General features: G+C 44.3%; 2 protein-coding genes across 2 annotated transcripts; one reads left to right on the top strand and one right to left on the bottom strand.

Annotated features, from left to right (window-relative positions):
* Positions 1 to 116: 116 nt before the first annotated feature.
* On the top strand, positions 117 to 3813 carry ATP5F1E (ATP synthase F1 subunit epsilon). The gene is made up of 3 exons (XM_054467648.2): positions 117 to 270; positions 2083 to 2209; positions 3658 to 3813. The coding sequence occupies exons 1-2, from the start codon at positions 239 to 241 to the stop codon at positions 2204 to 2206; spliced, it is 156 nt and encodes a 51-aa protein (XP_054323623.1). The 5' UTR covers positions 117 to 238; the 3' UTR covers positions 2207 to 2209; positions 3658 to 3813.
* Positions 3814 to 4242: 429 nt separating this feature from the next.
* Positions 4243 to 12980, bottom strand: TUBB1 (tubulin beta 1 class VI). Its single transcript, XM_054467649.2, has 4 exons — positions 12924 to 12980; positions 9550 to 9658; positions 8906 to 9016; positions 4243 to 8801 (listed from the first exon to the last, which is right to left on the bottom strand). Exons 1-4 carry the CDS (start codon positions 12978 to 12980, stop codon positions 7717 to 7719), a joined length of 1362 nt encoding a protein of 453 aa, XP_054323624.1. The 3' UTR covers positions 4243 to 7716.
* Between the last annotated feature and the right edge of the window lie 2016 nt (positions 12981 to 14996).

Raw genomic sequence — 14996 nt, 5'->3', positions numbered from 1 at the left:
GCACCCGCAGTCCAGACCGCGCGCGCCCATTGGCTCCCGGCGCCGGGGGGCTTCCGCGGCAGGGCAGCAGGGGCCGTGCTCAAGGGCGGGGCCGGGTAGGAGGCGGTGATTGGCAGGCCCGTACGCCCCGCCCCTTCCGCTTCTGTGGTCCGCTCTTCCTGCGGCTGAACCGCCCGGCTGAGCCGACATTGCCGGCGTCTTGGCGATTCGGCCCGACGCGCTCGGCTTTCGCGACAGCATGGTGGCCTACTGGAGACAGGCTGGACTCAGGTAGGCCCAGGCCTCCAGAGGGAAGGGCTTCGCGAGCCGGCCGTCACGCATCCCGGTGCCCACAGGTCATGCAGGACACGGAGCAGCGGCCCCACGCGTGACCGGGGTTGGGCCTAGCCTCGGGCGTCGCCGTCAAGATGGCGTCGCTGTGGGCAAAGCGCTCAAGCGGGCGCGGCCTCGGCCTCGCGTGGGAGCGCGTCTGTGTCCTGCCTCGCTTCCCGCCGGTGTGGCCCAGCACCCACAGAGTGCCCCTGGACACCTTTGTGAATGGGAGGTTTCTCGAGAGAGAGAGGCCAGCTCTTATTCAGCAATTCTTCTAGAATGGTGCTGGAGCCGGGTGGTGAAAGTAGTACAGTCATATCCACCTCGGGAAACAGGAGATTTCTCTCCACGTGACCGCCGTTAGCAGCTTTGACCTTTAATCCAGCATCGAGGTGGAGCCTTTTACAACTTTACACATTTTTTTTTTAACTTTTAAGTCCTGTTGATTTCAGGTTTCCTTATGTGTAAAAGGGGTGAAAGCCATTGGTAAACTGTCGAGAGCCCTTCACAAAGATGAGAGGTGGCTCCTGGAAAGCTCAAATATGGAACCCACTTGAGGACATAGTGTCTCATAGTGGAACCGCAAACCATTGGTCTAGGTGTCACATCCGATTTTTTTTTTACCCGTGCACCTGAGTGAGCAGAAGTACCTTGCTCTAGGTGACACACCTTGTTAGTTGACTGGATGGTGTAGCACTTTACATTTTGTGGGTACATGTGACTACACTACAACAGAGCTTCCCGACTTGCTGATGCTGAGGTCAAGCCAGCGAAGTCTTGTAGAATTGGAAGGATGGAAGGATGATAGTCCCAGTAGTAGATACCGTTTATTAGGCAACCTACTCTGTGATCCATACTTTTTCACACTTGTTTTTCCTCCTCCCAGCTATCAGCAGGACAGGTATTATTATCCTTTTATTCTGTGGTTTTTTTCAGGTGAGTAAACAGTAAACATGCTGAAAAGGTTGAACAGCCTGAAGGTCACCCAGTTAGTAAGAATGGAAGCAGGCATTGGAACTCATACCTCTGAGTCCCCAAAATAAATTCTAAAACATGAGAAAATAGCACCCCTCCCCGCTTCCTGTTTTTCAAAAGTGGGAAAGGTGATCTGACACCTTTTGGAAACTACAGTGTTGATGGGAGTCCATCTACCAAACAGGAAGCAGGTTTTACAATTTTGCTAGAATTGATGATGTTCTCTAAGCACTTTTCAGTTTGATTTAGAAATCTTCATTAGGAGGTTATTCAGTGGCAGACTTGTGAGACAGAATTCAGTATTCTCAGAAAAGAGTTTAAATAATTTAGAACGAATTGTTTTAATTCAAAATAGTTTTCTCTTACTTGTGTATACCTTATTTTCCAATAATAATATAATTAAAGTTTTAAGGAGAGAAATTGAGGAGAGAATTGATGATTCATGTTATAGTCTCCAAACATTTCAGTCTTTTATTTTCTATGCTGTGGGATTTTTAAAAACATTTATGCATCTTTTATTTTGAATTAATATACACTAAAGAGAAAACACAGTACAAAGAAGAAAAATCAAAGATCATCCATCCAAACACCAGTTAATACTTTGGTACATTTTTTTCTAGTTCTTTTTCTTTGTATAGATACTTTTTGGCATTAGTCATATTTTTAAATCCAATTCTACAATAAGGTACAACCAAACCAAAATAAAAAGTACAGGAAGAAAAGCAAAAACACAGTAACAGCTGTCTGGCTGGAATATTGATAATTAACCATATATCTTCTCTCATTTTCTCCCAGCTACATCCGATACTCCCAGATCTGTGCAAAAGCAGTGAGAGATGCACTGAAGACAGAATTCAAAGCAAATGCCGAGAAGACTTCTGGCAGCAGCGTAAAAATTGTGAAAGTAAAGAAGGAATAATCTGTAAGTTACTGATTTATTTAGAAGAACAGTTGCATCTTAAGTTTTTGGAGCACCATAAAGATCAAAATAATTTTAGTTTTGGGTTCTATTCATTTTTTAGTCAGTGTATTTGGAAGTTAGTTATTGGGATAATATAATTTAAAGCATGCAGGTTATAGAAGTCCCCTGGCCTAATAAAAAGAAAGTCTTTTTGGGCCCTGACAAGCAGAAGTAATTGGCACATTGATTTTCAGTTCATTTAGCAATGCTTAGGTAGAGAGCCATCTTATTTTAATTAAACCTGTTTCATTTGTATGCACAAATCAAATAATTTGGAGGATGAACTCCCCACTTGTATAATTGCAATTGGAGTTACGTAACAGTCCAAGAGCATGAAAAACTACAGTTCTTTACATTTTTATTTCCCCCACATCTAATAATGTTCTCACAAATCACTACTTCCCGAACATAATAACTACAAGTGCAGGCAAGGGTCCTGCTGTTGTATCAAGCAATAAAATCTGCAAGACCCCGCAGTGAATACTGTTTTGCTAATTTATTATGCTTTCAGAGGGTTTGGTTCATTTTACTTTTTCAAAGATGTTGGTGATGTAAAGTTAAATTCTCGTGAAATAAAAAGGTCTGTACAGTTGATAAGTGTAGACTTTTGTGTTCCACATTATAAAAGTGATTTGATCTCCAAAGTACTTTCTTGACATTGTTATTTCAAAAGTAGGCAAGGCAAATTATCAGAGAGATGTTTTTCAGATTTAATTTTTCTTGTTTTGCTTTTAAAAAGCTTCAGACCCATAATAGCACAGAAATGTGATAAATATTAATCCTTTGGCAGCTTATGGTTATGAGCAATTTTACTTATTGGAACCATCTCCCCTAAGCACTTTTCATTTTCATTTTGAATTAGTAAATATTTTATTACAAGTCTGGAGATGCAGTGTTTTAAATTTAGCCCCTTTTCTAGGGGCTCTCTGTCTAATCTCATAATTCTGAGTAATGAGACCTGGTTTTATGTTGGGTTGTTTTGTTTTAACAATAAGCTAACAGAAGATCATTTAGCCTCACTCGGCTCAGAGCTGCCAGACTGCATCTAATGCTGAGATTTTGCAAAGTCCTGGGGGTCAGGAAGTAGTGTCGGATCCCCTTAAACAAAGCGTTAGACCCTCTCTGTTATGCCCGTCGGGGTTACAGACCCCACCTCATTAGCACAAGGAGATGTTAGTGTCTTTTAAAGGCAAAGTAGTTTGTTTATGCTGGGAGAGTGTTTCCTTTTACTCAGCGGAGAAATGCCTGCTTGACTAAGCCTGTGTACTTGAACCAGCGCTTTTTATATCTGAGCCACGGCCACAGTTACACAGTTCACTATAAGGAAGTTAGTTCTTATATTCATGTTGAGTTTTTAAGAAAACACAGAGAACTAGCCAGCAACTGTTGGATTTTCTTTTTCCTCCTAGACCCTGACTAAAGCTTGAAATGCTGCATTTCCAAGGTGAAGATGTGTGGGCACATGTTATGGCAGATTGAAAAGGATCTCATTTCATGGGGAAAAAAAAATCCTGTCTTGTTCATAAATTGACAATGTCAATAAATTGAAATATGATTCACTGTTACTCTTGATTTTTAGTTTGTGAGACTTTTTCATTTTCTTTAAAGGAACTGTCTGCACAGCTGCATGATTATGGCCATGTGAACCAGGGTTTCTTAAAAGCAGGGGAAGCCAGATTTAATATTTAGTGACCAAAGGGATACAGAAAGCATTTTGAAAATGTCTCAAAATAGTTGTTTCATGACATTAATTGGTGATCAAAATTATCTGCTCTCATTGAGGCTTTGTAGTCCCTTATTTTCGAATTGTTGTCATGTCAGAATAATGACATGGTTATCAGTACCAAATGGAAATAATTATTAAATACTAAAAGTGTAGATTAGAAGAAGAAATACTAAATTGTACTCGTTTTGTATTGTGCACTTAAAGCCTATAGATAAGAACAGTTACAGAATTTAAGCACAAAGTGTTTTTCACATTGTTTTGTAAATGAATCTTCATACTCTGGTAGCATTTCTCATAGGAAATGAGGCAAAGCTATTTAATAACTTGCTCATTGAGTTGATGGCCAAACTGAAATTAAAACCTAGGAGTTTTGACTGCAAGTCTGGGACACGGTGACCACAACAGCAGTTTCGTGGTATTTCCATAGTGATTCATTCATTCATTATTTAGGGATGAAAAATTGTTGCAAGTTATGTTTTTATCTTTCTTTGAAACTTGAAAGGGCTTGGGCAAGTAAAACACCATTGCAAACTTAACTGCCTGATTTTAACTGTTTTTGGAGACTGGAGAAATAAATTTGAACTGGAAATTTTGAAACACCATTCTAGGACCAGTTCTCACATGGTACTTAAGCTCACAATAATTTATCAGGGCCACTGTCAGCAATGCCGAGGATAAGCCGAAAAGAACGTCTTTGTTCTCGGCTTCTGGGAATGACTTATTGTCCCGACACTTGACCTGTAGGTTTTACTGAATTCTCAGCACAGAGTGAGCAGGGAGGCACAGCCGATTGAGTGGAAGAGGGTGCCTCTGGACAACAGCAGGTTAGGAGCCCTTGGAGTCTTTCGCCTTGGAGCTGTCATCCTGCTGTTTGCAAGTTAGGACACCTCAGTTCAGTGCTGTGGTCCCCAAGATTAAGGTACTAGGAAGTATCCTCCATTACAGGGAACAGGAATAAATGAATCAAAAGGCTGTCGGGCCTTTTTGACATGGGACAAATAAAGTAACTAATAGGCAAAGGGGCTAAATGATTTCCAGTCAAGTAATTAGAGATAAGTCGTTTATTAAGGAGGCAGATGGGGTATCATTGGTATATAGATGGTATAGTAGATTGGTAGTATATTGGTAGATTATTGGTATATAGATGGTATAGTAGATTGGTAGTATATTGGTAGATTATTGGTATATAGATGGTATATTAAGGAGGCAGATGGGGTATTATTGGTATATAGATGGTATAGTATATTGGTAGTATATTGGTAGATTATTGGTATATAGATGGTATAGTAGATTGGTAGTATATTGGTAGATTATTGGTATATAGACGGTATATTATTAAGGAGGCAAATGGGGTAGAGGTGAGACTTAGGGACAGGGCTTATGATATGGAAAGGAGTGAAGTAACTGAGTAAAAGACAAGTTTACTGTCAGCAGAGATTCTTAGAGGCTCTTTTCTCTGTGATTAAAAAAAATCCTAAACCAGTAGTATAATAAACTTCCTGCCTCCAGCAGTGCTGGGTAGCTGGCAGGATGACTGTGCCCAATGGTGAGGTGACCCCAATCAGACCAACTTAATGAGTATCCCACTAACTAGTTGGATGATGTTTGAAGTTGTCAATCTCTTAGTTCACATAGTTCTTGTGAGCAAAGTGAAGGAATCGGATAAGCTCTAAAATTCGGTGATTCTGCTGTTGGTCTCTGAGAGACCAAGGTCGCTGTAGCAACTGTACTGCTAAAGGATAAGCTCTTCAAAATCAAAAGGGACAGATTTCTTAGGTTTCTAGTTTGTTTTGTGTTTTTAAATCTATTTCTACCATACAAAAGAGTAGGATGGTGAGATGCATTTCTAAATATTTTTAACTACTCAGTCTGGATGGTTAGGCTTCAAGAAAACGAATTTATTTAGTCTGAAATAAAGCAATTTTGCCATTTAAAATTGAATTACTTTGTAGTTTAATGATGGCTATTGAGCAAACAAATCTTTACAGTAATATAAGTCAGCAAAAGTTTTTTAAAAGGTTTAAATCCCTCCTTCCTTACATCTATTTCATTGCTTTTTTAGGTTTGAGAAGTAAAGCATCAGAGGAAGCATGTGTAAATCCTTGTATAATCGCAGGCTGTAAGTCTTTAGCATCTCAGGAAGTTACTAACTTCAAACTAAGTATATAGGTAGAGTTTCTTACTAAATCTAGTGCTTCTTGAACCACAAGTAGAAAGCATTTAAAACATGATTGTTGTTTTCTGTTTTTTGAAGTTTGTAAATAGAAGACTTGTTGATGATCCGATGGCAAGGTATTTTTCTCTTGGTATGTATTTTAGTTATTTCCTCATGATGCATAAGTGAAGAGAGTGAAGTTTCTCAGAATGAGCAACTGTCATCCATCTATCTGCTATTTTGTTATTGCTGATTACAAAAGCAAATCAAGAGATGAGAACCCAGTTGCCTGCAAGTAAATATTTACTGCATTGAGGGTCGGAGCATTTTCCCACTACCGGTTATCCATGGATCAAATAGTGTATCTCAGTGGTAATTCTAGAGGGCCATTTAAACCCTGATGGTGCTGGAAGAGATGGCAGTGCTGCATGTCAGAAATAGGTAAACTGTAATTAAGAAGTTACAGATGATTTGATTACGCTCTTGTGTATTTGGTCCTGTTATAATGTGAGCAGATTAAAATCATGTAGTGGTTAAGTCTGTGTCATTATGCAGACATTTATGGCAACTTCTGCAAATTAATTTGAACTGTAAAAGTTCCCTAACGAGACGATGTCCTCCGTAACTGAGAAGGACACTGCAGCCATTGCTGCTTAATTCCTGCATTTGAATGGTTGCCGAGCGGATGGTGTGCCCTTTCTCAAAGAGCAGAGAGGCTGCGGAGCATTTTGGGGGGTGATGACTGAATGAAAGTGAAAAAAGCATTTCAAAATAGCCTTTAAAAGGAAAGCCAAGGATGATTATTAATGAATTCCTGGAATCTAACAGTAGTAAGAAATTTAAACTATATAAACATATATGTTAAAGGCTAGCTCTTCAGAAATAAAGATCAGAGGACTGCAGTTCTTTAGTTTTGCTTGTCTTTTTGTTTTTCTTGTTTGGACCAGGTATTTTTGTGGAGAGGACTGTGGCTTTTCTTTTTTCCTCTTTTCCAGTTAGCATGTTGTGTGCACAGGTCTACACAACATGGATATTTCTAGTGGATGTTGACTCACATTGACCTTGGCTCTGTAGCTCCCCATGTACTAGTCAGGCACCTGGCTCTTCTGAAGGCTGGCAGGCACTGGAAGGCAGGATGCCAGGCAGTGTTTGCTCAGAGGAAAGAACCTAAGGAAAGAGTCTTAGTAGCCCTCGGATAGCAAGTGAGGATTCCAGGGTGCCTATCAGTGCTGCTAAAGTATAAAAATGTAACACCAACTCCAGTGGCTCCCTGCAAATCCACAACGTGTAGTCTGGATGCCTGGCGAACACTTTGAAACAAAGAGAGCACTTTACAATAAATGTGCTATTTTTTTAAGTTAATAAGTATGCATTGAATATCAAACTCTTCAAGGTTAGTAAATGTCAGCAAAGACCCTAATGCCCGTCAGCTGTCCCCACCTGTCTCCCGCAGTCCCTGTGTGGAAGCTAATGATGAGTGCATATCATTCACGGTGCTGCAGTGCAGAATGGGTTTTGGAGTGCTGCAGGAGAAACACTAATCTAATGAGAAACTGTTCTGTAAGCGACTCCACGGCGCAGCTTCTCTCACGGTGAATGTCCCTTATCTTCTGGCTCCATTTCTGCCTCCTCCATGCCCTCTTCATCTTCCTCTAGAACTGCTTTGGCATCTTGAAATTGTTGGTACTCGGATACCAAATCATGGATGTTACTTTCAGCTTCCCCAAATTCGTTTATGTCCATCCCTTCGCTGGTGTACCAGTGCACAAAAGCTTTCCTTTTGAACATGGCTGAGAAATGCTCAGAGACCCTATTAAAGATCTCTTGGATGGCCGTGTTGTTGCCAATGAAGGTGGCGGCGATGCTCAGCCCCCGGGGCGGGATGTCGCAGACAGCCACCTTGACATTATTGGGAATCCACTCCACAAAGCAGCTGCTGTTCCTGGTCTGCACGGAGAGCAGTTGCTGGTCCACTTCCTTGGTGGACATCTTGCCCCGGAAAATGCAGGCCACTGTGAGGTAGCGGCCACGGCGGGGGTCACAGGCAGCCATGGTATTGCGGGCATCAAACATCTGCTGGGTGAGCTCGGCCACGGAGAGGGCTCGGTACTGCTGGCTGCCCTGGGCCGTGAGTGGGGCAAAGCCGGGCATAAAGAAGTGCAGGCGGGGGAAGGGGACCATGTTCACCGCCAGCTTGCGCAGGTCTGCGTTGAGCTGACCCGGGAACCGGAGGGAGGTGGTTATGCCACTCATGGTCAAGGACACTAGGTGGTTGAGATCCCCGTAGGTGGGTGTCGTCAGCTTCAGGGTACGGAAGCAGATGTCATAGAGGGCCTCATTGTCAATGCAGAAACAGGCATCTGCATTCTCAATCAGCTGGTGGATGGACAGAACCGCATTGTAGGGCTCCACCACCGTGTCCGACACCTTGGGAGAAGGCATGACACTGAAGGAATTCATGATCCGGTCCGGGTACTCCTCTCTAATCTTGTTCATGAGCAGAGTGCCCATCCCGGAGCCTGTGCCCCCGCCCAGGGAGTGGACGATCTGGAAGCCCTGCAGGCAGTCGCAGCTCTCACTCTCGTGCCTCACCACCTCTAGGACGTTCTCGATCAGCTCAGCTCCCTCCGTGTAGTGGCCTTTGGCCCAGTTATTGCCAGCCCCAGAGTTACCTGTGGCCAAAAAGAGTAACCAGCAGGGGAAGAAAAGTGAAACAAGAAGGGCACCAGTAAAGCATCCCCCCCTCCTCCTGGTGGAACCTTCTGGAAAAACGTACCATGGACAAAACTGTCGGGTTGAAAGAGGGCTCCTAATTTGCTAGATCGAATGCTGTCCATCGTCCCAGGTTCTAGGTCCACCAAGACTGCTCGGGGCACATATTTCCTACCTGTGAAAAATAGGAAAAAGTCAGCCTACTTGTTTTTCTAAAAGTTAATGTTTTATCAAAATAGAATTTTGTGATACTGGTCCAAAAAAAATCATGGATATTCTAGAAGGGGGCCCTTGGTAGGTCGAGATTTGAGTATCTAACATCATATTTTTTACCCCAACAACAATCCCACAAATCTATAGAATACCCAGAAACAATTTCCATCATTGTCTGCTCTGTGATATTGCCAGTGACAGAGATTCTCTTCCTTCATATTGGAAATGATTCTGGTTTCATTTGTGAAACCACAAAGGAAAGTGAGTACTTAACCTGCCTTGTGTTAAGGTGTCCCTATCCAGCAGCTCCTTCCCCATTCCTGCCTCTTGACCAGGGGTTGGGGACCCACCGCTCTAGGATGCTGGTACCCTGCCTGTCGCCTCCCTGAGCCTAGACATCACTGCTTTGACATTTCCATCTCCTGGGCTTCTGCCTTTCCTCTGCCTGTGTTCCCAGTTGCGGGACCACTGCTCCCAGAGCCCCGCCAGTCCTACCATAGGCTTCGTTGTAGTACACGCTGATTCTCTCCAGCTGCAAGGCCGAGGCCCCGCAGTCGCTCCCAGCCAAGTCGATCCCATGTTCCTCACCAATCATCTCCCAGAACTGAAAGCAGGAGGAAGGTCAGAGTGAACGGACCCCGAAAAAGGCTGTGTTAACCAGAGAGAAAGTTAGCATTCCCAAGCCTGTTTCCCTCTGGTTGCCTGACCCTCCCCAAGACATTCTTTTAGGGCCTTTTCATAAATAACCATGGCATCATTCGCTTTTTGCCTCTACTAAGCAATATGAAATAATATGAAGATTGCATTTTCTCCCCACCTGAACTCCTTAAATAAAATGTCAAACACAAAGTACTAAATCGTATTTTCCTCCTATTAAATTCAGGCCATTATATACATTACAGCTGTTGTTTTAGAATTTAATGTCAATATAGCTCTAATTTCTCCTTATAATGCTCCAAGCTAGTAAAGTGTAGATTCCATTAAAGGAAAATAAACTGAATTCTTATCTGATTTCACAATAATATCTCATTTCACTTTGGGGATTTCTTTTCATGAACTTTTCCAAACAACCCATAACTTGGACCTCTGTGCATGATTTTAAGTAATTAGCACCTTTTTTTTTTTTTGACGGAGTCTTATCTGTGCAGTGGCATGATCTCAGCTCACTGTAACCTCTGCCTCCTGGGTTCAAGCGATTCTCCTGCCTCAGCCTCCTGAGTAGCTGGGACTACAGGCACGCACCACCACGCCCAACTAATTTTTATATTTTTAGTAGACACGGGGTTTCACCATGTTGGCCAGGATGGTCTCTATCTCTTGACCTTGTGATCCACTCACCTTGGCCTTCCAAAGTACAGAGATTACAGGCATGAGCCACGGCACCCGGCCTTTCTTTCTTTCTTTTATTTATTTATTTATTTATTTTTTTTTTTTTTTTTTTTTTTTTTTTTTTTTTGAGACAGAGTTTCACTCTTGTCACCTAGGCTGGAGTGCAGTAGCACAATCTTGGCTCACTGCAACTTCCACCTCCTGGGTTCAAGCAATTCTCCTGCCTCAGCCTCTCAAGTAGCTGGGATTACAGGCGTCCACCACCATGCCCAGCTAATTTTTGCACTTTTAGTAGAGACAGGGTTTTGCCATGTTGGCCAGGCTGGTCTCAAACTCCTGACCTCAGGTGATGCACCTGCCTCGGCCTCCCAAAGTGCTAGGATTACAGGCGTGAGCCACTGCGCCCGGCCAATAATGTGCATTTTTGATGATCAGGTGTACATACAACTCAAAATTACACATAGTTGTCCTCTGGTAACTATTGGAAACATACTGCACTTCCAGTCACATACACAGTACTTATTAATATAGATATGTGCCAAGCTCTTAATATGGAAACGGTTACTGGGAAGACTCCTTTTGATCACCCTGAGAAGCACGTATTAAAATGCAATGAAAATGTATTCACATATATTGAAATCCCCAAGGGTATGTTAAAAACCCCAACCATATCTTCTAAATGACAGCGCTGCTCTGGCCATGGTCTTAATAACAAGGCAGTTCATGGTAAACTGCCAGCACTGTTCAGGGAGTGGAAGAATAAATAAATTCAAGTTCTAAGATACCCCAAATTAAATGTGTCTTAAAGTTCTTATAGCTCTAAATGATGAGTCAGCCAGGACTCTTAACCGCTAGACAATACGACTCTAGAGTGAGAACTAAGACCCTATCTAAACCTAACACTTTATCTCGAGGGCCCCTTTCCGTATTATCTTCCAGCTTCAGAGCAGCAGGGCTCCTGCCTCCCTCTTCTCTGTATGTGAGTTATGAGTGTCTTACCCCTGAGGCATGGAGGAATGGTGACTTCTTTTCAAGCAGTAATGTTCTTTGCCCCGGGTTTAAAACACCTGCATTTAAAAGCCTTAGTTGTTTCCTAGCAGCATTACTTACAGTAGCCAAAAGGCAGAAGCAACCCAAGTGTCATTGATAGGTGATGAATGTAGCTGTTTCAAAACCTTACTTTTAATGCATCTCATATTAGTAAAAGTAATTTCACAGTAGCAAAGAGAACACGATAAATTTTGCACAGTGCAACCGGTCCTTTTAAAATCAAGATTGGAGATCGTGGGTTCGGGCATCTGTGTTCTTGGGGTTGGCCAATTAAGTTACGTACTTGGGGGAAAATTTTAAGCAGGGGGGGCAAGGGAAAGAAAAACTCATTTATATTCCAGAGAGTGTATTTTAATTAATTATGTTACTGTACACAAAAACTTTATTTTAGGTCTCTCTCTTAAATTTTCAATTGCATACTAATAAAAGTGATTTTTTTAAGCGTTACAATAAACATGAGGGGAAGGAAAAGACACCATAGTGACAGGGTATAGAAAGTTTCTCAAAAAACTTCAAAAAGCTGTTTTGAGACAAATTACTGTTTTAGATATAAAAAGTTCATTGTTAAGATGATAAAAGTGGGCCAGGTACAGTGGCTAACGCCTATAATCCCAGCACTTCGGGAGGCCCAGGCGGGCACATCACCTGAGGTCAGGAGTTCGAGACCAGCCTGACCAACATGGTGAAACCCAGTCTCTACTAAAAATACAAAATTAGGCAGATGTGGTGGCGCATGCCTGTAATCCCAGCTACTGGGGAGGCTGAGGCAGGAGAATCACTTGAACCCAGGAGGTGGAGGTTGCAGTGAGCCAAGATCACGCCATTGCGGTCCAGCGTGGGCAACAAGAGCGAAACTCCATCTCAAAAAAATAAAAGATGATAAAAGTGCCAGGCACGGTGGCTTACACCTGTCATCCCACCACTTTGGAAGCCTGAGGCAGAAGGATCACTTGAGCCCATGAGTTCAAGACCAGCCTGAGCAACAAAGTGAGATCCCTGTCTCTCAAAAAAATTTAAAAAATTAGCCAGGCATAGTGGTGCATGCCTGTAATCCCAGCTACTCAGGAGGCTGAGGCAGGAGAATAGCTTGAGCCCAGGAGGTTGAGGCTATAGTGAGCCATGATTCTGCCACTCTACTCCAGCCTGGGCAACAGAGTGGGCAAAGAAAAAGATGATAAACGTATTATGTAATATAATGGTTGGCATGTATTGTACATATGTATCTATGGATAAAATTAACATTAATTAAATTAACACCCTAAGCCCTTAACGTGTGTTGTAGCTCTTTAATTAAAGATTGTTTCCTTCTTTTCCCATGGGAAATTTTTTTTTTAAGAATTTTTTTAAAGCCCAAAGGCATTTTCTGATATTTAGCAAGTACATTAAATCTGCTAGACTTATTGTCTTCCCTGCTAACTTAGGGTATTTTTTTGGTTGTCCGCCTCTATGGACTGTGGTAAAGCTAGGATTAGTAACCAGACGTTACTTACCTTGGCTCCGATCTGGTTGCCACACTGGCCAATCTGAATATGGACAATTTCACGCATCCTTGCTCTGAGCCCAAGTCTCAGATCTTCACGGAATCCTCAGACTCTCAGAATCCAGAGCTTCGGTTCACTGATGTGAGCCCAGCACAACTGTGGTCACTGCAGTGGTGGGACTGGCCAACCAAGCTACCCTCACAGTGTGACCAAGGGTGTGTCCACCCCAGAGGCCCAGCTCCCCGCCCTCAGCCAGTCCTGGCCCTTCTCTGCTTTCTGCCTGTCATGCTTTTGGAAGGGAGTGTTTTTCCTCTCTCAACACACAATACAGCCCCATCATTTCCTAGAGAGTGAGTGCAAGATCAAAGGCCTCCTCGGTGCACAGGGCCTGGAGGCTGGCACTGTTTGCAGGCTTCTAGGTGACCTTGCTGGCCCTGATGACCGTGGTGTGGTGACTGTGGCTCCTAGCTCACCCAGGTAACCAGACCACCTCCAAGGGTTTCCCTGTCCAGCTTCCCGGCCCCTTTTCCAGACTTTGGTCCCCAGAAGCCCTGTGCCCCGACACAGCAGGAGGCTCCACAACTGGGCCTCACAGATCCCAGGTCCCGGGATGGCCTGCATCAGGCACTGTCTGCCCGCCCCTCCCCCATGTGCCCTTTCTTGCCCCGTATGCAAGTTACTCCACAGTGTCCTGCAGGCCTCTTGGACCCCTGCCCTATCCGTGCCGGGGCTGAGCTGTGCCTCAGCACCCTTCCCAGCTCCTGCTCTGTCATCCTATCTCAGCTCATGGTGTCTGGGGTCTTAATGTTTGCCATAGGGTCCCTTTACCAGACCCTGAATTCTCCAAGTGCAAAATGGACTCCCAATTGTATTCCCTTAGACGTGGGTGTGGTGGCTCACTCCTGTAATCCCAGCACTTTGAGAGGCCAAGGTGGGCAGATCACCGGAAGTCAGGAGTTCAAGACTAGCCTGGCCAACATGGCGAAACCCCATCTCTACTAAAAATACAAATATTAGTCAAGTGTGGTGGCACACACATGTAGTCCCAGCTACTCGGGAGACTGCGGCAGGAGAATCGCTTGGACCTGAGAGGCGGAGGTGTAGTGAGCCGAGATCATGCCACTGCACTCCAGCCTGGGCGATAAAACAAGACTCTGTCAGAAAAAAAAAAAAAAAGCATTCTGTCATGCGCAGTACAGGAGTGGCAGCAGGCTGGGTACTCAGCAGCTTGAAAGCAGCTGTTCTGTCTCCTGGTCCTCAGTACATCCCCTGCCACCAAGCTTCCATCATCGTCGAAAGCCAGCCCTAGGCTTTATTACCTCCAACCAGGCAAGGGCATCCAGGCCAAACACCAGCTCCATATCCTTGCCCAGGAGGGTGGCAGTTCCCCACCGCCTGGAGGACAGAAGGTGGAAGCTTCCAAAGAAGATGGGGAAGGGACTCCCTGAGAAGGTGTGAGAGCCCTGGCTCGGAAGGGGAGAGCTGGTGGGCGCTGCCTTGTGCCTGTTGAGCTGTCGAGATGCAGGTGGGCAGGTACAGGGCAAGGCCTCACTCCTGAAGCCCCGAGGATGTGGACAACCACCATCCGGTGAGCAACCATCTCTTGAGGCCTCTCTTTAACGTCTGCCGGGCACCCTGAGGTTACCCCCATTCTTTGAACAGCTATGGACAGGGACCTGTCGTATGCTGGGCTCACCTTGGGTGCTGCAGACAAGGGAATGAAGGAGGCAGATGTAGCCAGATCCTGCACTCTTGGAACTCTGGCTTACTTAGGAAGAGAGCACTCCTAGCTCTGGAGCAGCTCAAGGACACCATCTCTCAGGACAGGGACTCAAGGCAAGACTACTGAACTCAGAGCCAGAAGCCCTGGAGGTCCTTCCCTTCCCTGCCTCTCGCCAGACCTGTGACCTTGGTTGAAGCATTGGAGCCCAGCCTGGTCCATGAGGGGCCTGTGCTTCCTGTGCCCCAAGCCCAGGCTTGACTCCTAAACCTTGTATTCCCTGTACAGGCCTGGTGGGGCCCAGGATGTGAGGTCAGGAACACAATCAGGGAAGTTCCTAACGATGGCGTGTCTGGGGGAAA

This window comes from Pongo pygmaeus, chromosome 21 (genome assembly GCF_028885625.2).
Source record: "Pongo pygmaeus isolate AG05252 chromosome 21, NHGRI_mPonPyg2-v2.0_pri, whole genome shotgun sequence".
NCBI lineage: Eukaryota > Metazoa > Chordata > Mammalia > Primates > Hominidae > Pongo > Pongo pygmaeus.
Note: the sequence above shows the minus strand (reverse complement) of the source record. Positions and strands in the feature narration are given on the sequence as shown.